The following is a 22503-nucleotide window of genomic DNA, read 5'->3' as shown; positions in this document are numbered from 1 at the left end:
TTCTCCCACTGTGCTCCTCCCACTGACGCATGTAACATGATTCGTATGGATTAAGTATGCTTAAATTGATTGATTGTTCAAATGATGTATAGTCATTAGATGGGTATTTTTTTCTTTCTCTCTATCGACTTCTTGCCGCAACACCTGTCGTCTCTCGCTCTCGCTTTACCTCTCTCTCTCTCTCTCCCCCAGTCCCTCTCTCTCTTTCCTGCTCTTACCTGCTCAGTTAAGATGCCAGCTAAGCTACGTTTTTAATTAGTTGCAGCTAAGCGAAAACTACATTTTCAACAAACACTCCGAGTGCAGAGTTGCCACATAGTTTTCAGACGTATCAAATTGATTAGAAGCATATCAGCTAGAGGGGGTATATTGTAAATGAAATGATATATATGAAAGGATATCCGCTTGTGCCCCACTTCCCCTTCACATTAATTTAAATTACGCACAAAAGTATGCAGAACTTTTTTTTTTGTACTTGTATCTCTTTTGATTATCATAAGCAACCCCATCTATCTCTAACTCCTTCTCCTTCACTATGTATAGCTTACCTAACTTGATTCCGGTCGGATGCGTAGTTCGGTTATAAAGAAGAAATATTACACATTACGCCAAATTGTGGAGACTGTCGGGCGACAATAATAACGTTTAAACTTAAATGTACGACAAATGCTTGTGCAAGGGGTTGATGGGGGAGGGATGGGGTGGCTGAAATGGCGGTTTCAGACGGTTTTATTGTTGCACACTATAAAATATGCGAAAATATAACCCCATCTCTCTTGCTCTCAAAGACACACTTGAAGTTAGATAAGCAAACAGTTAGCCAAAGTGCAACAGCTCATTGATAAGAGCATTCAAAGTGCGACACGAATTCCAAGTGCACGTCGAGACAATCCGAAAGTTTTTCCAGTTGCATAACATATTGTTATTGTCATCCTTGTGCAGGTATAAAAGAAAAGCCACAAATGTGACCCGTATCTTGTATCTTTAGCACCTACATTATTGTATATTTTTATAGAATTATGTAGCTTTATTTCATGATACTTTGTAGTTAGTTCGATTGTTGTTTGCATTTTTATATCATCCATTTTAGTAAGAAGTACAGTGTCTACACTCAGAAAAAAATATTACGCTCGTTTTAGAAATTCGTCTTTGTTTTATAATCGCCATAATAGTTAGAAATATGTCTATTTATCGGAAATATTTTTCTTAATTAAAGAAAAAATTACGCTAAAAAGTGTTTTTTAAGAAATTACATTTCTAAAATATAGTTAAACGGTTTTATTTATAAAAAATAGTCTGATTTTTATTTGAAATCTTTTCTAAATCATTCTAAATATTAACCTTGTTAGCAATACCAAATTTTTCTAATATTAAGAAAATCCTTTCAAGAAACCACATACATTTAAACGGGTTTTCAAACTAAATTATTAACTCTACGCAGATTAAGGTATTCAAACTCTTTTCGGAATTAAGATTCACAAACAAATCATTTTTAAAAAGAAATTCTGTGTATTTAAATTGAATCATTTAATTAAAAAGACGAAAGGTGAATCCATTATCCATTAATCATCAAAGAAAAAACAGATAAAAATCGATGACTATATTTGTATTATTGTATTATAATTTTTTATAAACTCTCCCCGAAAATAATCCAACTTCGTAGAGCCGGTCATGACCGCTTTTAACTTGTGATAGGGTATAAGCTAAAATGAATACTTGTGTTCATTTGAATGCCCTGAAGTACTTTAGGGTTTAATAGGCGCTCGATTGTCTATGCTGAGAGTAAACGATCGGGGCATAACTCAAATGGAACGAAAGTACTTCAAGACTAGACCCCCCTCCTCCCCCCATTATAATCTAAGACTGGGACATGAGACAAGGCTATTTCATTTAGGTAAGTTCGCTAAATGGCCGACATTTAAGGCAGGACTCTCCAATCAGTAACGGGAGGATATAAAAATTTATTGCGCACCGAAGTAAGAAATCAAAGTCAAAGGCAGAGGCAGAGGCAAAGGGGAAAAGCAAAGGCATGCAGAAAACTTAAACCAAAAACCTAGCAAGGTACACGATTCTGGCGCCCCTCGTCCTGACCCGATACCCGCTATCCACTCCTCCCCGCTCCCGCTCCTACTCTGCAGGCTGCCGTTAAGGACACTAATAAAATATTGAACAGGCCATCGATAAGCGAAGGAGTTGTCCTCTCCCCCAAAAAAAAAAAGAAGAAAACTTATAGAGGAACGTCAACGAACCTTGCGGACAATTTGGCTGGGCAAAGGGGGAGAGGAAGCAGGAGTGGGAAGGGAAAGGGGAGAGGCAGGGCGCAGCGCTTACGTAGATGGCAAAGATGACGATTAAAACAAATTTCCACGACAACCTGGCGCCGTTTAGCCAGCGGAAGGAAGCGAAATTGTTAAACGCAAAAGTTGCAAAATGCCAGCAAAGCAATAGAAGGAGTAGCAATCGAAGGAGGGGGATTGGGAAACGGAAGCAAGGACTTTACGAGTGCTTGAGTGTGTGTTTGCACCTTGTGCAGGAGCAGGAGCAGGAGCAGCAGAGGATTTGGCAACTTGGCAACTAGCAGACAAGTTTTAAATGAATGAGCAGCGCTTCCGTTCAATGCGTTACACTAACGTCCAGCTACTGGCAAATGTCCTGTCTCCTGTGTCTGTGTGTGTGTGTGTGTGTGTGTGTGTGTGCGTGTGTGTCCTGCTCCTGCCAAGCATGACAATGCCGTAGCTGAAATGTTCGAGTGGCGGCCACTTGCCAATTGCGATTATGGTTTATGTACAGTCCGGGATAAAGGTCGTCAATAGGTCGCCACACAATATCCTTCGAGCATGCTACGTACATCCTTTGGCATCCTTTCTGCAAGGAGCAAGGAGCAAGTTTCTTGTATCAGTTACAGTTACAGTTGGCGAACTTTGCTGACCACTCGACCGACCGCCTTCAATGGCTCAATTATTTTGTGCTGAACAATTTGCGAATAAACCAAAGTTTGGCAGCAGCAACTTAACAAACCAACCCCCCCCCCCCCTGTACACCCCTTGTAGCAGTCACCCTTCTGGACATTTTTTTTTTTCATTTCATTGAAGCAGAAGCAAGTGACGCATTTTGAGCCGCTGTTCAAGTGTTATTAGCCGTAATTGAGTTGGTATCAAATTATGCATGCCATGGCCAAAAGGACATTCAAGGGTGAAACACACACACACTCACACAGCCACATATCGATTGAGTGTCCTTGCCACATTGCATCGCATATCCAATTTAATTTGCATTTTCTTAATTTATTTGCCATGCAAATTTATTTATTGACTGCAACTGCAACTGGCAAATGACATTGGCCACAGCAGCTGACCATCAGGCAACAAGGCTGGCAGCATAAATCGATCCCATACACACACACACACACACATAGACACACAAGCAAATCACAGCCTGCATTTGCAAATTTTTGAAGTTACACTTAAAATTTTGATGCACTTGCGGCTTGACTGCTTGCAACTGCAACACAGTGATTAATACGGTTGAAGGAGAGGTTTTAGAATCCGTTGACCCAGGAATCACAAGAATTCAATGTACACTATTCAGTTCATAAAATATTTGCCTTTAGTTCTTATAATAAAAATCCAAAACAGTTAAATTATATTTCATTTTTCCATAATAGAATGTTATGAAATAAAGTATATTTGATATTTATATTTTATTTTTTGAATGAAGTTATTTGCTGATAAAATTAAATTTTATTATTATTTCTAATTTTTAAAATAAGAAGTTATTGTTTCAATTAATTGGTATAACCAAAAATAAAAATAAAATGTTTTCGAAATCGCATAAAAATATATATATTATTTTTAATTTAAAATGTTTGTTCTGTAGTTTAAGGCTTTTCCACATCTACTTAACTAAAAGAATATTAGAGAATTCAGTTTGATCATCATAAAAAAACAACTGAGTATAGTTTAAATTATTAAATCAATTCCCACCAACTGGGAATCTGTCTTCTCTATTTTAGGCTGTAATCCGACTTCCTGGTAAAAGACAAATATTACTCGCATGTCTGTACGGATTCACCAGTCTGGTGAGGCCCAGACGATTTTCTGGGAATATAAAGTACTATTCCAAGAAGTGCAATCAAGTAGTATTATACTCTATAGCGTTTGAGCATGTGTAAAGACAGCTGGCGCACATAAAAAGTTGAGATAATAATGTAAAAAAAAAAAATTAATTTAAAAAGTTTTCAAACAGTTTTGGATACATTTACAAAAAATTGTTATGCACTCAAATAAATGTATTTTAAGTGCTAAACAAAATAAACGGTATCAATAAAGCCTAATGTATAAATGCTGCTTTAAACTGAAAAAATTATGGCTTTTAAAAGTCTTTAAAATTCGTTAATATTAAAACAAATGTATATTCAAAGTTTACAATTTAAAAAAAATGTTGTGTATTTTTTCACTGGTTTAACAGCTTTTAATAATCATATTAACTTTTAAATCATATTATTTGACTATATTTGTTTAATTCACACGCAAATTTTACAGCACTTAAACCAACAAACACAAAAACAGACAACAAAAATTCAAGCCAAACAACAATGCAGCTCAATTACAACACGCGGCCAACTTTCAACGCAGGCAAGTCTCCCCTGTTGCCAGCAATGTCCTTGTCACACACCCCTGCCTCACATTTTAACCCTCACTCGAGTTGCGGGCTCCAAAATTTACTGTGTGAATGCGGACGCTCAGTGGCACATGCAAAGTGGAAATGGAAATGGAAAAGTCGCCTCACAATATGCAACGCGGACGGGCGCACGGCCAACGTGGCGAATGCGCAATTTGTGAGGCCAAAAACCACAATGAGCCCGAAAATTGCCAGCATAATTTATGTGCATGTGTGTGTGGGAGTGTTTGTGTGTGTGTGTGTCAGTGTTAATTAGCGGCATAATTTAATTTTCAATTGGGAATTGGCAAACGCAGAGCGTCGAGCGTCGAGCAGCTTCGACTTGTGGCAAGAACGCCTTACGGTGCAACCATTTAAAATGTGCGGCCTGTTGCGCCAACACACACACACATGCATATGAGCTGGCATAAACAAATTTTTTTTGGCTCCGAACGCGTGCTGCATGAGGAATGCAGACAACACTTTGTGGCGCCCCCAAAAAACAGACTTAAAGTGTGGCTCACAGCGATATCAAATTAAATTACATTAAAAGTGCACATATGTTCAACTCTCTATCAGAAGGGATCCACTAACAAATGATGTTGACCGCCCATGGTCGAGATGTTAATTAATCTTGATTTTCCGTTAAGTGCAGAGTGTGAGAAAGGGAAGCGACTGATTGAGAGAGTGAGATGACGACACTTGCGTCAAAGTGACAATTAAATTAATCATGATGGCTAACGATTATGTCAACAGGAGCAGAACATGGCAACACCGCCCGCAGCGAGCAACCAGCGCAATGGGGGGAAACTAGGAATTTCCATAAGGATACTGGACTTTGGCACACTGGGAACAGTCACTTTCTTTCCCCCCTTTCCACTGAGTAGACTAGGATGTGTGTGCTCGTCGAGAATCTCATTATGTCTGGCATTAAACTTATAATTAAAATTTAAAACCACAACAAAATTTGCTGTGGAACATTGAGTTAAAACTAGGCAACAGTTGTGGGGAATCACAGAAAAAAAATATATATACAAAATATTTTTTATTTACGTGTATGTTATATAGAAACAGTTTTCAACTTAATGCTCGAGACATTTTTAATTAGTTTTGCGGTCTCAACTTTCCACTTTAAGTCAGGCGAATTTAAGCAGATACCATGAAGTGACTTTTGAAATAAAATTGCCAAATTTTTTATATTTTTTCCTTGCATTGTAAGCTTCGGGCCAAAAACTTAGGAGATGGCTCTGTTTTGCAATTCGAAGGAGTCCATTATTAATGAAAAATCAACCGATTTGAACAATTTTGAAGCTAGAATTTATTAAATTTGTGTAGAATTTTTGTGTGAATTTCGTTCGTTTTATGATACACTTTTTTAATTATAATTTGCAACTTCTCTACCCGAGGGGTGACGTACTTAATTAAAATTATACCCTTTATTTTATTAAATTTCTATTTCGAATTCCCATCCAATTATTAACTTTTTTAATATTGCACTTTGCAATTTTGATTAAAGCGCCATCTTTTGTCTATTTGCAAAAAAAAAAATACCCCACCTATGTTTGGGTCTTGCGATTAGGAAATTTTGCATGACATGTAAATAAAAAATATGACCTAAATCAAATTTCTAGATCTGGCAGCGCCTAAATAAATGGCAATTTTTTCTGACAGGTGGCAGCACTAGTAAAAAGTAAAAAAAAAAACAGTCGCACGAGGCTACAAAGCTAAATTGAATATCAAATTAAATTGAAATAAAAATAGTTAGCAGCATGGCGGAAACAGAGCCCGAGGTCGAGGTGAACGGTGAAGCCGAAGTTGAAGGGGAGGCCGAGGATGATTCCCAAGAGCAGGACAAAAAGCAAAAGAAGCAAACCCGTCACGATGGCGGCGCCGCCGACTTGGAGCGTGTGACAGACTACGCGGAGGAGAAAGAAATTTCAGCCGCGAATATCTCAAGTGTAAGTAAGAATTATTAATACATTTTTAGCAAGTAATGTGACATGATTTAATTTTAGGCTGTCGAACAATTTGGTAATCAACGCAGCAAAGAGAACAAGCTGCGAGCGGCCAGGGAGAATGAGCTGCAAAAGGTGCAGGTGAAGAAGGAGGACATTGAACTGATTGTGAGTATAAACATCAATATTTATGATCCACATTACACAATCCACATTCCACATTCGCGCAGATGAACGAGCTGCTCGTGAGCAAGGCACATGCTGAAAAGGTACTTCGGGAGCAGAGCGGCGATGTGGTGGCTGCCCTAGAGGCCATCATTAGCAACTGAGGAAGCTGTCCATCTGACCGGGCTTGGACCTATTCTGGCAGTACTCGCCACCGTCTGTTTCTTTTACTTAGCATAACACTGCTTTATTTGTACATTTATATAACTAGTAAAAACAAAAACAAGAAATTTTAAAACACAACATTTTTCTTTAATATTGGGAGTCGATTTTTAATGAGATGAAGAACACAGTGTAGTGTAATTTATTAAGTTTTATTCATTATTTAGCAATCTGTCCCCTTGGTAAACCCATTTAAATATTGACTATCAAGTGCAAGCCTTAATCCATTTTTAAGGATCATCAATTTACCCAAAATTCACATTCTAGCCAGAGCAAAGACTTCTCTTATTAAATCTATGCATAAATATGTTAGATTTGTTTTGATGTGTTGTTGTGTGGAGGAAAAAGGATCAAATATAAACTATAACAAACAATTTAGGATAAAATAATTTTATAACAACTACAAAGAGGAAACTAAAACCAATACGAAAAAAAGAGTGTAAATCACGTTTAAATTTCATTGCTTTCAGTTTGCAGGTATTGAAATCATGTGATTAAATACTTTTGCAGGTTCTCGCACGAGGGCGTATTGATATTCTGCGCCTTTCGATATAGATCCCGATCACCAAAGGTTCGAGCCTTGGCCAGCATTGAATCGCCTGAAAAGCAAAAAGTTACAAATGAATTAATCACAATAAATAAAATAAATATAATTGAATACTGACGATAATTTCGCTCCCGACTGCAAGAGTGCTTCAAATGATTTACAAAATCTTCTTCAACCGATTCCTCTAGCCGTGCCACAGATCCTTGATACTCCGAATAGAAATTATCCTTAACGTAATAAGGAATTTTCAGACCGTTTGTTTCGCGTTTAACCGAGTATTTGCTGTTAGGAAGTAAGGAAATTGATGTAACTAAAAAAAATGCCATTACTTTAAGTTGTCTAACTCACTGTGATGGCGTTAAGCTGTACATTGGATCCGATATAAAGAAGGACGACATCATGGACAAACCAATGAGCAACAAAATGGGCAACAGATTGATTAAGGCAGAAGAGTTGTTAGTCTGCAAATGAAGAATAAATATCGTTAGTTGTTCAATTGTCTTCAATTTCGTGTGTTATTTACATCTCTGTCTTCGCGAGCCTGTTGCCGACGTCGTTGCTGACGCATGTACACATTTTGTTGTGGAAAGCCGCCGTTGAAGAACATATTGAAAAGCTCCTCGGCACTGATGTCGGCCTGGAAGCCACGTGAGTAGCCATAATCATTATAATGCTGGCCGTGTCCATGGTGTCCACCATTGCCGTGCCCGTTATGCGACTCATTGATGCCATAAAGATCGTAATTCTTGCGCTTTTCCGCATCGGTCAAAACGCCGGCAGCATTTCCCAATGCCTTGAATGCCTCCACTGATCCTGGTGCCTTGTTCTTATCCGGATGCAGCTGCAGAGCCAGCTTCTTGTATGCCTTTTTAATCTCCGAATCCGTAGCTGTCTTGCTAACGCCAAGCACCTCATAATAGTCCTTACACCTGAAGAGAAACCAAACTTAATTAGCTGCCAAATTTAACAATGTTTATGGTACGAACTTTTTGACTTTACGCACTGCCTCCAGCTGATCATTGGTGTAATCTGGTGCCTGATTTCTGGAATCCGAGTTCACACGCTTCCGTGGTCCAGTGTCCTTCTCGTCAGCAGCAGCAGCTGGACGCTCTTTGCCGTTGTTACCATTGCCAGCTGTGCTCTTCACCTGTGCCAGCAGCCCTGTTAATTAAATGTTGGTTAAGTTAGATCTGAAGAGATAAGAGATAAGGGCACCAGATAGTGTTGGACTTACTCTTAGCATTATCCGTAGGATAAAGACGTTCGGCTTTCAGCAAAAACTTCTCGGCTTTATCAATCTTACGCTCGGCAAGTGCCTGCACAGCTAAATCGATACATCGCTGTGCCTCGTCTTTATTGCCCTCCATGCTTTCTGTTCCCGTTCCCGCTTCCGTTTTTAATCAATTTATTGTTACGCACTGAGTTATGTATCGAAACGAGCTCAGCACGTATGTGAGTGCAATAAATGGTTAAATAAAGTAAACTGTGCGGGTGTGAGTAGCAGTAGTCGTCTGTGAATATACTAACATACACGAATTTTATTGGAACACGTACTAATACACACACAGCCAGCTCGTGCCCATTAACACTTTCTTGTTATTAATAATAAGGCCAATACCTTAGTTTTGCACTCGAGCTGTCTGGCCACTTAACAACAAAGTCTTTGATACCTACTTATATTAACTAAATAGCCAGCTCAGCTCTATAATTTAATTGATTTTGCTGCTTTTAGTTGATTTTTTCATCAGCTCACAAGGGATGTATCGATTTATCGTCAAACTACCACAATCTATCGGAAAGTTGCCAGATTATTACGCAGAATTCATTTCAAACACTTTGATTTTATGTGGCAGGCATGCTATTTCTTGAATTTATTTCATACTTTGCTTATTATTAATTTGGTTTTATGATACAAATAAAAATTTATTGGAGAAATGTTTTACATGTTTTCTTTTGCTGAAATTTCTAATGTCGATTTCGATTGCTTTGCCAGCTGGTGGCAGTGTTGCTTTGATCGGTGGTGCTACCAGATCGTCACTGCGCCCACTCACAATCAGACATTCATACATTCAGCGTATTTGTGTGTGTGTTTGTGAGTGCCGCAGCATGGAATGAAAAGCGCAGCGCGTACGCTGGCTTTATTCGTCTCGTATTTACCTGTAATATTTTAAATAATAATTGTATTCGCAGTTACCATTGCAATACAATATTCTCCAATTTCGTTTGGAAATTATATAGTCAAGTGCAAGTGCAATAACCGATGCAATTCGGCCGATTGCCGTCGTCTCCGTCTTCGTCGTGTGTCGTCAAGAGTGTGTGCGTGTGTGGCGCAGTTCATACAAGTTGGCCTGAAAAAAAGTGAAAGAAGCAATATCGCCATATTGTGTTGTTAATGTCAAAAAGTGCACTAAAATCGATATAATTATATGTTGACAAAACAAATGTCCAGCGTATTGCATCGACTCATATAAAGCAAATTGACAAAGTACGCAAAAAGAAAAATAACTATCTACAAAGGTGAGTGTGAGTCTGTGATTGTGAGTGTATGCACGTTTGTATGTATGCATGTACGTATAAGTAAAAATACAACTCGTGTATGCGAGTGTGTTTGCATCTGAGTGATGCAGGAACCCAAATATCTTTGTATCCGCGCTGTCATGCAAATACATTTATTGAATTCGGCTTCGCAAAAACAGTGCCGTCTCGTTTGACCGCCCCGGCCACCCCCTTAGTAGATCAATGCATTGATAGAATTGTTGACATTTTTCAGAGAATATCGAATAGGCAATCGATATCAAATATCGATATATTGTGCAAATAACCAAAATTATTTAGATGTAAATAAAGAGAAAGATAGAGAAGCAATAAGAAACGAAATGTTTATTGTGATTGTATCTTTTTTAACACACTTTTGTGCACAGTGAATCATGATATTAGTAAAGTATCAAATTCCGCTGTATTGTCAACATTTGTAATTCCTTATATTATAAACTTGCAGTTCGGACTCTTTTTCTAAACAATTCAATGTCCACGATGCTCTGTAATTTTAAAAATTACTAACGCTTGACTAAAAATACCCTATACACTGCATCTAGTAAAAGATACTTTTTAACATCTATTTTATACACACACATACTTACATAAGTATTAAGTAACTCGTAGCTACATTTATTTTAAAAGATGAGCTGAGAATCTTAAATAGATAGAAATATCACATATGCATCTTACTCCCTACTCCAACCTATATACACCTACAACCTATTTTACATTATAAGATAGTTTCTTGCATTGTTCATGAATAGCTTTATTCATTTTTATTGTTATTTTTTTATTTTCATTTAGTTTTGCGAATTTAAATAAGCTAATGAGTATCTTGTAGTTGCAAATGCTCAATTGTTAAGCATTTGGTTGTTGGTTCGTCAGTTTGTTTATTTAAAAAAAAACTTTTTAATTTCTGAGAGAAATAAAAGGCAACGACACGAGCACAAAGGGAATAACAACAACAACACCAACAAGAACATCAACAGCAACAGCGAAAAAGTCAAAGACCGATTTGCGCATTTTGTACTCGTTAATTTTGTATGCAAAATAATATGTGGAAATGCACCAATAATATGCATATGTATTTATGTACATACAACACTTGCGATAAAATTGCACGCACGTATATTAAAAGCTACTGATAACATGCACTTTTATATTATGCTCTTGTGATAATCGATTTATAACTACATACTTGGTTTAATACTATTACAGACTCGGACTCCAGGTAGTTTTGTTCTTGTTTGCGGCTTTTGCTTTAATCCACGTACAAACATCAACAAGGTTGCTCAGGTTGACAGGATAGGACAGCGATAGCTGTCAACAATTAAAGAAGGTAAGTCAATCGAACTACTAAAATAGTTACAGTATTTACTCGAAGTGATATATCACTTCTAATTCTTATTACACATATTTTACTTCATTGAATGTCGCAAATAAATGAAATAAGTAGTTCCATAACCTGTATTATTTTAAGACTTTCAATGACACAGAATTACATTTTGTAACTCTTAGCTTAAGTATATAGTTTGTAAATTAATTAAAGAAAAAATGTAAAAATAAGTTTGCCTGGTTGGAACATACATTAGAATTATATGATATGGGATATAGTTTAATAAAATCTATATTTGAGAATATTGCCTATAATAATAGTTGAAGCGGGGACTTGGCTTTTGCTACCACTAACCAAAACAGCTTTCTAAGTATGGCATAATAATCCTTGCTTCCTTGCTGCCAAAAGTAACAGCTTCTCATTAGGCGGCGACAGCTGAGAGCGCAAACACAAAAAAGCTCAACGCAAAGACAGAAACAAAGTCAGCGGCAAAGACAATGACAGAGGTGAAGGTGCAAAAGCAAAAGCAAAGCGCTCTCGCACACATGTATCAAACGAAAAGCGATGAAAAAAGCTCCCTCAGTCGTCAGCTGCTGCGCATAGCGTAAAGTTTGTGTGCTTTTTGTGTCTCGCTGTCTCGCAGAACACGTCTAATCTATTCAACGGATATTACTGAACTAATATTTCATTTAAAAAACTATCCGTTAAATACATTTGTTTTATTTTTCGGGTTTGTTAAAAGTTCAGACATTCGACGTCGTTATTTGTTTTCAATAATTTTTGTAACCGGCTAAAAGCGTGTGTGTGTGTGTGACCCGGACGTGCGTGTTCCTACATTGATGTGACCTTATTTAAAACAACAAATATTAAAAGTAAATTACATATTAGCTTTAAAGTATAAATGATAAACACACGCACAATTAAACACATAAAGCGAATGAGAAAAGAGCTTTTACAACAACAATGAGAATGGCATAGACACAACTTCCTCAATTTGAGCGACCGATTCGTAGTACTCTTGAATATTTGGTTGCTTGAGGTCACATTAGGCAAAGTACGGGTATATGTATGTTCATATGTATGTTTGTACGTGCAGGCAGTGTCAATAAAACAGAAATGACAACAACAAATAATAGATTTATTTGGTTGAATTAAGTTCATGGCTTTGCTTTAATGCCAGGCGGCGTTAACTACATACATATGTACATACTTATTCGGTTTGCTCGTCGTTCTTTCGCTCTTTTATTGCCTGTCTCTTTCACATGTTTATACTTTGGTTTGAATTTGTTTAAATTGCTTTTAGCACCTTTGACTGATTTGTATAAATTTGCTAACAATTTGTGACCAAAATCAAAAGCAAAAGCAAAATCAAAAAACCATTGCAGTCAGCATTGAAATAATTTAGCTGTTTCTCTTTGGCTCTCTCTTTATATACTCCGTGTTCTAATGTGTGTATGTGTATGCATGTATTCGCATTTACAAATGTTTGTATGTATTATTATATTTTGTCTCGCTCTCGCGCACAACATATGTTTTGATTTTGCCTTGCTAGAGCTTTGCAAAGCAAAAGTCAATTAAAAACATGTGCGCCACTATTTTTGTTTATTGTTTATAAATGAGCGCATTAAGCGCCAGCAGCTGCTCTCTCTCTCTCTCTTTTGCGCTCGCTCGCTCACTTGCTCTCTCTCCCTCTCTTGCTGAGGTCATGCTCAGACAAAACACCCACCGACAGCAAACTGCTATCAAACGACCCTCGCCGGCGCAGGTTTTACCTCGCAGCTGAGTAAAATACAGAGAGACAACGAAAGAGAGAGAGAGAGAACACGCGCGTGAGCTTTGGTGCAAAGTCAAAAGTAAATATAAGCTTTTCAGATTGTGCTTTGGCTGTAGCTTTTATTTGTATACTACTCTCATGCATATGTTTGTATGCTCGTATGTGCTCTGTCATACATATTTATATGGACACACATACACACGCTTGCACGCACACATATAAAAGCCAAATCGACTGATATAGGAAGAACCTTGTGTGCTCTCATGACTATGAAATGGAATTTAGTTGGTAGTTTTTTTTTTTTTTTACTCTCTTCTTCTTGCTTGCTTGTCGTTTGCACTTCTCAATGCTGCCGTTGTCGTAGTCGTAGTCGTTGTTGTTGTTGTTGCTTCTTTTTGAGATTACTAGACATTCAGAATTCGTGTCCGTTTGCTGATATCGAGTGCACTGGGCACTTATGAAGGCATCTCTGTCTCTGCTATTCTAAAGATGCCCGAAAGACCTTCCACCCTCCTTCCGCCCTCTCTCCCACATCCACCTCATGGGCACAAGGGAAGGCCCTCATCTGTATATATATGTATGTATGTATGTATGTATATGTATTTGGCTCATCTGGCATGGGCGTCAGTGTTGACCTCGCTGTGTACCCGGTGCAAGTTTATTGATTTCTGTTGTTGTTGTTGCCTTTTTGTCGCTTTCGAGGCTTTTATCAATCCTTTCGCCGGGCCATGTGCAAAATTGAATAAATAGAGTAGAAGAAAGAAGGGGTAAGGGGCGGGGTAACTCATAACAGAAAGCAGTCAGCATTTTTGACTATCAATTGGTATGATTGTTGTTCTTGTTGTTGTTGGTTGTCAGTGCCTTTGTTCAACTTCATTGCTTATCACACAATGCTGATAAGCCAGTTCGCTTTTCGTTCCGAATCATCTTTTTTTTTTTTGCTTTATTTTTATATTGTTTTTTCTATTTTTTTTTCGTCGATGGCATTGAACATTATTTGCAGGTTTCTTCACCCTTCTTTTGTGAATACACATTCAAATACATCTATGTATATGTGTATAGCATATGTGAGCGATTTATTTTTTGTTTTTTTTGCTTTGTTGCTCTTTGATAATTTCACGCACAAATATCACGTAGCCGGGAGAATAAACTTGGCCATTATATGGTGACGCACGTACTCTCCACATTGAATGTGATAAATTTTCATTTTTGACGGATACTACTTGATGTTGATGTTGCTGTCATTCTTTATAACCCTATTCGCGTTGTTGTTGTTGTTCAAGTTTCTATCCGGTCCAAAACTGTTACACACTTTGTGGCGATTTGGCATTCGCAAGTGTAAAATAAATTATTACAAACTTCTTTTTCTTCAGCATAAAAATGACGCTTATTTGACAAGAAGCAATAAAACAAAACCATAATACAAAACCAAAATTACAAAACTATAAACTATTACAAATTATTAAAATAAACTTGCAAAGAATTCATCTTTATATCATAAAAAGTGCTGTGGTCTAACAAATTTATAAGTAATTCAGAAAGCGATTCAACAGCACAAAAAAACAAGTAAAAGTTGGAGATTTATTTGTGCTGGGAAATTGTCAAAGAAACTCTTTCAAAGTGGATGCAATAGCGTTGCCTCTTGGAGGGCTCTCTCATGTTAGAATGGCTTTAGCCAGGTAAGATAAAAAATTAATCAAAATTATTTGATTTTAAGACATAAAAATTCGATTTACTAATGAAACTACATATTTAATCTTTAAACAGATATATGTAAGTCTTAATTGTATTTTAAAGCTCTTCAGAGTGCATCACTGTCTTCCAATATCCAGATTCATATAAAAAATAGGATGAAAAAACAAGAAAAAAAAATATTAGAATTTTTAGTTAAATATAACAGTTGTGCTATCTATAAATTTAAATTATACAGTCACAGTTAGTTCTCAACCTACACAACAGCAGCCAACAACTGCAGCTCACTCCTGGCCCAAACCGCAGCTCCAACTCCATTAACCATTAATTAACGGGCAACAACAAATTGTAAAGTCAATGTCGCCATTAAGATCCGTGGAAAAACAATATTAAATGTGCGCGGGGAGGAAAATCGCATGTTTGCAATTATTGCATACATATGTATATATATTTGTTAGTATTACTTTATGTGTGTGTGTGTGTGTTTGTGTGATTGTATGCTTAAATTCAGGGGCAATGCCGTGCCTAGACGTAATTACCGTTATGCTCAAGTGCAACAACGCATGTGGCAGATAAATATCTATATGTACACGTATTTATGACTGACCCCGCCGTCGGCTTTGCCGTCGATCGTTATCATAAAACGAAACGAAATGAAATGAAATTTCCTTGCCATGAAAACTCATTGCAAACTATCGTAATTGTTGTAATTGCAACCTTTGCGTTGTCTAATGATGTTGATGGCTCATCAAGAGAGAGAGAGAGCGAGCGATAGAGAGAGCGGTAGATACTTGTGATCGAGCTCGATATAAAAAAAAACTATTACATTCTCCTAGGAGACGACTCTCACCTGGCGATGATGTGAGAGGTGACCTGGGTCTGTTTCATTCTCCCCTCCCCTCCCCTCCCCCGCATCGCCGTCACTTTCACACTTTACGAAATGTCTTTGCATTGAATTTGTAGCTGGAACTCGATTTTAACTATTTATAGAGAGAAAGTAGACACAATCGTTAGTAGCGCTCTCACTCTCTCACGATTACGCTTCAATTCAAACACACATGAACGCATCAACAGAGAGAGAGAGAGAGAGAGAGAGAGTGTGTGTGTGTGTAAAAGAGAGCCGCACACAAGGCTCGTGCCAATTCGTTTCAATTCGTTTGACCGAAGGTGAGAGGCTGCTCTTGATGGCATGTCAGTGTCTGTGGGCGTGAGGCGGAAAGTGGAGAAGCAAAGAAGAAGCGAGAGGAGCATTCAGAAGCGAGTAAGAAGGCGGAAGATGTGGAGGTGTGTGTCGGAAGGATGGCGCCGGATTTGATGTTGACATCAGTAGAGAGATTCGCATGTGCGCTTTAGGCGACAATAATTGTTGTTGTTGGCATTGTTTATGTTTCGCTTTTTTTATTTTTGCATCTGTATTGTAACGGTTTCTTCTCTGCCGCAGTCGCTGACGCTGCTGCTCTTGCTATCGTCGTTGTTGTTGTTGCTGTACTTTATTTTCAATGCGTATCTCGTTGTCAATGTGTGTGTGCGCGTGTGTGTGTGTGTGTACACAAGGAAGTGAGCAAGCTTTTGTAATTTTGTGCTTTGTATTGTTTGTTGCCATTGCAAAAGGTGCTTGCGTTTACACACACACACACACACACACTAACACACTCAAGTATAAATACACTTATCAATGTTTCAACACATGTATATGTGTGTATCTGTGTGTGTATGTACATTAGCACGTGTTTGCTTCAGTGTTGTAATTATAGGTTGGTTACAAAAGCGATTTGTTAAGTATTGTAGCACATGAAATTAATTTACACGATAAGGTCGTTTTGCTCTATGATTTTGCGTAATTTACCTTTGATAATTTTCAATGAGATTCCCATTTAATGTATAATATGTACATTACTATCTTCATCTATATGTGTGAACAAGCATGTAAATTGTACATTTTTTTTATCATAACTATGAGACAAATAATTGTAATAATTTTAGTTTTCGAATAACTTTGGCTATTTTATATTATTTCAACTATATTGAACTAAATAACAATTTTTTTTTTAGTATAATAACAAAAAATTTTAAAATAAATTTGAAATAATTATATTGTTAAAATATGATCGAACAATGAAGTCTCTGGAATTTCCGGAACAGCAATATTTCCTTGTTTTAAAAAGCAGTTGTCAGCTCAGTTGGAACACAGCTGAGGGTTATATTTAAATTTATGTTTTCAACTGTTTTGCAACTGAACTCACATATATTTAATTCAACAAATTTTACGACATTGAATTGTTTTTAAACTATAATAAACTATAAATTCTAAAGTTAAGCCAAGTAATTCTTGCCATGGCCAATACTTGATTCATTTGGCACTGATTTGTCAAATTTCGTGAACATAATCAATACCTATCGGCTGAGAACTACATATTTCCAGCAATACTTATCGCTATAGTGTCCCTCATCGTGTAGTGTACAAGGTTCTCTCAACTGTCATACATTGACACTGTATCGAACACGTTACAAACTTTTAGGGTATCTATTGAGTAGTGTTATAAATAGCAGCAGCTATTGTCTCATAACGGGCCTTTTGACAAGTCGGCCAGCGTGAGGAGGAAACGTACCTAGTTTCCTAACACATGTGTGTGTCTATATCGATTGTGATTTGACCTTACTACATTCCTATCTAATGACGCTAATCACAGACTTAATTACAGTTAGAACTGCGCCTTAATGCGTACATTATAAGTTAATTTCAATACATAAAAATATTACAACACACGATTTCAAATTAAATTTTAATTGCAAACTTAATTTCCAGATTCTATAGGAAACTTCATTGCATTTGGATAATAAAAACAGAAATTAAACCTTTTTCAATAGTAATTGACAAACAGTAGAAAAAGCAAATTTTTTTTTAAATCTCACTTTTGTTTATGTGTAGGGTAAATTAATGAGTCGAAGTTATGTTTGAGTGTATGAATAGACATTTAAAGATCATTCCTGGAGCACCTGATCCCAAGGTCTTGCTTCGAATTTTGATTTAATTTAATACAAACAGAAAATTATTATTTATTAATAAACAAGTTTTTAAATTTTATTGAGTCTAACTAAAGATAATGATTTTAAAAATATTTTGCCACTGTTTCAAAACTAAAATGAAATACAAATTATATAGTAAGAATATAAAAAAGTATGGAATTTATGTAATATTTTTCTGAACCAATTCAAGATGTGACCAGATTTAATTATGCTAACATTAACAAATAAGTAATAACCAAGTTGGAATATTTAAATGAAAGAGCTAACAACAAATGTACAATACAATAATAATAATAATACTACAACTATAAAACAATGCATAGCAAAAAAGGAGGTGGAGGCTAAAAGCAGACAGCGCGACAATCGCCGCAGCGGCTAACAACGACAACAAAAATGCAGGCGACTGCGACGTGGCAGAGGCGTTGGCGTGCTGCCGTACATAAAATGCTGCTGCGCTCGCTTAGCCTCGTTACAAGCGGTCGCGTCAGCCGCGCCCTCGGCAACGCCAACGCCAACGACTAAAGCACTAAAGTTGAGGCAGCCGCAGCAAACACAGCAACAACAACAACAACAGGGGCATCATCAGCAGCAGCAGCAGCTCAGTTGCCCTCCATGCGGCCACAAATCTTGACGCCGAATTCGTCACCAGGTGGCAATTTACAGCTGCAACGTCAACGTCAACAGCGACGTCTGCGCAAGCAGCGTGTACTACTTTTGTTTTCATTGAAAACGTTTGCTGTAATATGTTTGTGGTATGCTGACGTCGGCGTCTCTGCCTGCTCGCTGCTTGCTGCTCACATGGTCACTGAGCTTTGTTGAGCGACGCGACGTCGTCGACACTCATGACACTCATTTAAACTTAAACGCAGGCAGAGGCATGTGCTTGGAGCTTAGAGCTTGCACGGCGACCCATTGTCAGCGTTACGTTTGATGCGCTGCCGTCAACTGCGCTGCCGTCGCTGCTCTCTGCCCGCTGCTGACTGAGCGCTGCTCTGCTTTGGCTTTGCGTTGCGTTGCGTTACGTTGCCTCGCTCGTTTGTTTTGGGTTGTATTGACCTTCTTAAAAAGTAGGTAACCTCATTTCTCATTTATCGTGTACAACTTACATGCTGCTGTTTCTGTTTCTGCTGCTGCTACGCTGCGTCGCTGTCCCGCTCTCGGGCTAACTGTGCCCATGAGAGCGAGCGCTAGGTGGAGAGGCGAGAGTGGGGAGTGGGGAGTGGAGAGTGGAGATTGCTTAGCAATTGTCTGTCATTCAAGTCGTACGCACAGTGCGCTTCATTGTTGGACCAACACATTGGTCATTTGTATTTGACAGAAGGGTGTGAGGAGGTGAGCAGATTAACATAACTTGCTCATGCCGTGAAAGAGCCAAAAGAGAGAGAGAGCGCGCGAGATCAAGTGAGAACGAGAGAATGTTATGGATGAACTCAGGACAAGAGCTCGCTGGGGGAGGCAAAGATTCAAGGATTTTGTCGTTCGAAATGCGGTTGTAATACTTTTATACACTCTTGCAATAGGGTATTATTATTCTGGCAGTAACTTGGCAACGTTTATTTAAAAAGTAAATTTTATTTATTTTTTATATTTTATTTTTTGCTATGAATAGTAACAATAAACAATCTATATGAAAATTCAGTTTTTTACATGATTTTATACCCTTGCATTAGGATACTTTCTTGATGTTGGCATTAACATGGCAACATTTAAATACGAAATTAAAATTTTTTAAATATGCACATGTAGAAAATAATTTTGATCAATAAAATAATGTCATATTTAATAACAAAACAAATTAGACAATAACATAATGTCATTAAACATTGTGCCACATTGAAAAGTGTAAAGAATTTGTGCGCCATGCTCAGTTTGTGTGTATTCCGCTCTAATTCAGTTCAAAGGTCACTCAACAAAATAATTCATTTAGACAAGTTGGAATTTAGTTTAAGGAAATTAGAATCATTAATTTTCAATGTAACGCCCTTAAATTAAATTCATTAATCACAGATTTTACCGCAAATGGAAATGGAACAAAGTCGGTTGCAATGCAGATGATCTAATATAAAATCTTGTCTTGATTTTCGTGCCCAATGCCAATCAATCTCAATGTAAATATTGTTCAGATATTTATCGATATGTATTTATCGGTATTATAGAGCGTTTTATGAAAGTATATTTGTAGCAGCCGCTTCCTGGTTCATCGTTGACGTCATAGTATCGGTTTATTTCTGTTGATTTCAATAAATAACTAAGTATATAATCTTTAGGCAATTTTACATTGACTGTTGCACTTGGAATACACGCTTCCCCTTCCCCCCGCCTCATACCGCAATCCGATCTAAGCTGTGTGCGTGCATAAACATTCAACATTTTTTCGTTTGCCAGCTGCTGCGTCGTCGTCGCCGTCACCGTCGCTGTCGGCGTCGTCGTCGTCAGTCTCGTTTACTATTGACACCATTAATGCTGCCATGCTGCCCCAATGTAGGTCAATTGCGCGCTAATTGCCCCGCACTCGCTGACTGAGTAGTGAGTGTAAGAGAGGGACGGAATGGGGGGAGGGGAGGAGAGGGTGGTAGAGAGGGCGAGGTAGCTTCAGAGTCTCTCAATGTTGCCGTCAGTGCCGTTGAATGATTGACGCTGTTGGCAGCAGCTTGACCTTTTGGGCAGCAGCAGCTGTGTTTTTCAAAGAAATTTCGCATATTACGCATACGCCATGTATGGCAGTTTATTTAGAAACTGAAGCTGAAGCTGAAACTGAAGCTTGTTATAATTCCCAGCCGCCTCTGTCATCCTTCACATCCCCCAACACATCAACCACAGTGCTAATGTTGTTGTTATTATTATTGTTGGTTATTTTCGGCAGGCAGCAACTCTGACCCAGTTTCCGCTTTTTAGGCACCACAAATTCACAACTCAAAAACTCTGCTTTGCGTTATGTTTCGTGTCTCCAGAGCCCCCTTCTTGCCCGCCCGTCGCCCCTTTGGACTTTTGGTCCCCCTTCGTGAAAAAGGTCACACATACAAACATGTATATGTTTTTCTTTCTTTTGCATATTTCATGATTTAATCAAAGATATTATACGCACACACACACACTCATGTACACAGGGCCAGCTAGGGAGTGCCTGCGACCAAAGGGACCAACCAACTACAAGTCTGCCCCTCTATGCCCCTATTTCGAGGGCAATAAAACTAAAACTTGACCCAATTCTGCCAATGGCAACCGACAGGCATTAAAACAGCTTCCACAATACAAATATTCAAAACCTATGTAGATATATGTACGTATTATATGTATATATATATATATTGTGTGGTGCTGGGCAATACAATATGGATCAGAGGTTGTGATTGCGGTTAGTGTTAGTGTTGGGGTTGCTTAGAATGCGGGAAATTGTGGCACAAACTCAATAAACAATTGGCTATTTTCAATTTGATTGCCAAACATCAAACAGACGCCTAGAGCCCTTAGGGTAAATGTGCTTATTAGGAAACGTATTTTGAATTGGATTTATGGTTTTGATAACTATAGTACAGTCAAACTTCTCTATAGTGAAATTTTTCATATTATGATTTCTTTGGTAAAAGTCAACAAATTTTGTTTTATTATTATAAATTAAGAATGGTGAAATAAAATGAAAACTAAACAATTTTAAAAATAATTTAAAAGTGTTTAATAGAACTTATTTTGATACATGTATGTTTCTTTAGCCACATTAATTTAATTGAATAATGTGAGTAATTATTTTCTCTGACCGCCCATATGATGTTATCCATTGATTAGTCAGGCGGACAGACACATCACTCGCTTCGTTCACAATCTATATCAATTCATTCACAATCTGCAAGCTTACGTTGTGCGCGTTTTCAAGTCGTCGTTGCTCATAGTCATTATTAATCGTATTCCTTCCCCCATTGATTCCTGCGCTCTTCCACCCGCTCTTCAATCACTTAATACAGTCATTTGCCTAGGGCCAGGGCCATACACACATACACATACACATACACTCACACACATACACATAGACATCCCCTACTGGATTTACTCGATTCTATTTTGTTTCGTTTCGTTTCATTGCTTTGCTCTCCTCTTGCTGGGCGTAAATTGTGCTTCTATTTGACTATTATTATTGCTATTATTATGTAGTTTCATTAGTTTATTGTGCGCTTGTTGCTAACTCGAGAAACTAGCATTATCCACACAGGCACTTGACTTTACACTGCAAAAAATACCAAGTTCTAAAATCTACAATATTCATCCAAGCATTTTAACATTTAGAAATAGGATATTAACCTACAAAATCGAAGTTCTTATTATAAGAATATAAATCTTAAATTTTTGGAAAACATGATAATGCCACATTTTCAGAAAAAACCAATTGTGGCTCTCGAATCCCACTCTTTTCAAGGAAAAACAAGTTAAGAAAATATATAAATTTTTATTTATTTATTTATTTATTTATTTATGCACGACTAAAAGCAGTCGGCAAACAAAAAATTACCAAGTATAAGAATTAAGTTAAAGATTAAAAATACAAATATAATTAAAAATAAATTATGAACTGTAACGAGAAAAAAAATTATATTTA

At 37.4% G+C, this 22503-nt stretch overlaps 3 protein-coding genes across 6 annotated transcripts in view; 2 read left to right on the top strand and 1 right to left on the bottom strand.

Annotated features, from left to right (window-relative positions):
• Nucleotides 1-6340: 6340 nt before the first annotated feature.
• On the top strand, nt 6341-7079 carry LOC117790519 (huntingtin-interacting protein K). Its single transcript, XM_034629990.1, has 3 exons — nt 6341-6617; nt 6675-6782; nt 6845-7079. The coding sequence occupies exons 1-3, from the start codon at nt 6429-6431 to the stop codon at nt 6941-6943; spliced, it is 396 nt and encodes a 131-aa protein (XP_034485881.1). The 5' UTR covers nt 6341-6428; the 3' UTR covers nt 6944-7079.
• Nucleotides 7080-7137: 58 nt separating this feature from the next.
• LOC117790518 (dnaJ homolog subfamily B member 12) lies at nt 7138-9375 on the bottom strand. 3 transcript variants are annotated; one of them, XM_034629986.1, is made up of 7 exons: nt 9223-9375; nt 8783-9070; nt 8535-8709; nt 8072-8477; nt 7897-8009; nt 7667-7830; nt 7138-7600 (listed from the first exon to the last, which is right to left on the bottom strand). In XM_034629986.1, exons 2-7 carry the CDS (start codon nt 8913-8915, stop codon nt 7488-7490), a joined length of 1104 nt encoding a protein of 367 aa, XP_034485877.1. In that variant the 5' UTR covers nt 8916-9070; nt 9223-9375; the 3' UTR covers nt 7138-7487. The 3 variants fall into 3 exon arrangements, with proteins under 3 accessions (XP_034485877.1, XP_034485879.1, XP_034485878.1); XM_034629988.1 differs by having other exon boundaries at nt 8783-9059; nt 9223-9352; XM_034629987.1 differs by having other exon boundaries at nt 9167-9349.
• Nucleotides 9376-9611: 236 nt separating this feature from the next.
• Nucleotides 9612-22503, top strand: part of LOC117790516 (protein roadkill) — a 50444-nt gene continuing 37552 nt past the window's right edge. Inside the window, exons 1-2 of one of the 2 annotated variants that reach the window (XM_034629984.1) lie at nt 9612-10065; nt 11305-11425. Coding sequence is in view for 1 of the 2 variants with exons in the window: in XM_034629983.1 (XP_034485874.1) it covers nt 14862-14875 (14 nt within the window). In the remaining variant the exon portion in view is untranslated. Of the gene's footprint in view, nt 10066-11304; nt 11426-14758; nt 14876-22503 lie in introns of those variants that run through there. The other variant, XM_034629983.1, reaches the window with a different exon arrangement.

Source organism: Drosophila innubila (assembly GCF_004354385.1).
Source record: "Drosophila innubila isolate TH190305 chromosome 3R unlocalized genomic scaffold, UK_Dinn_1.0 2_E_3R, whole genome shotgun sequence".
NCBI classification, from domain to species: domain Eukaryota; kingdom Metazoa; phylum Arthropoda; class Insecta; order Diptera; family Drosophilidae; genus Drosophila; species Drosophila innubila.
This window is presented reverse-complemented; position numbering and strand designations above follow the sequence as displayed.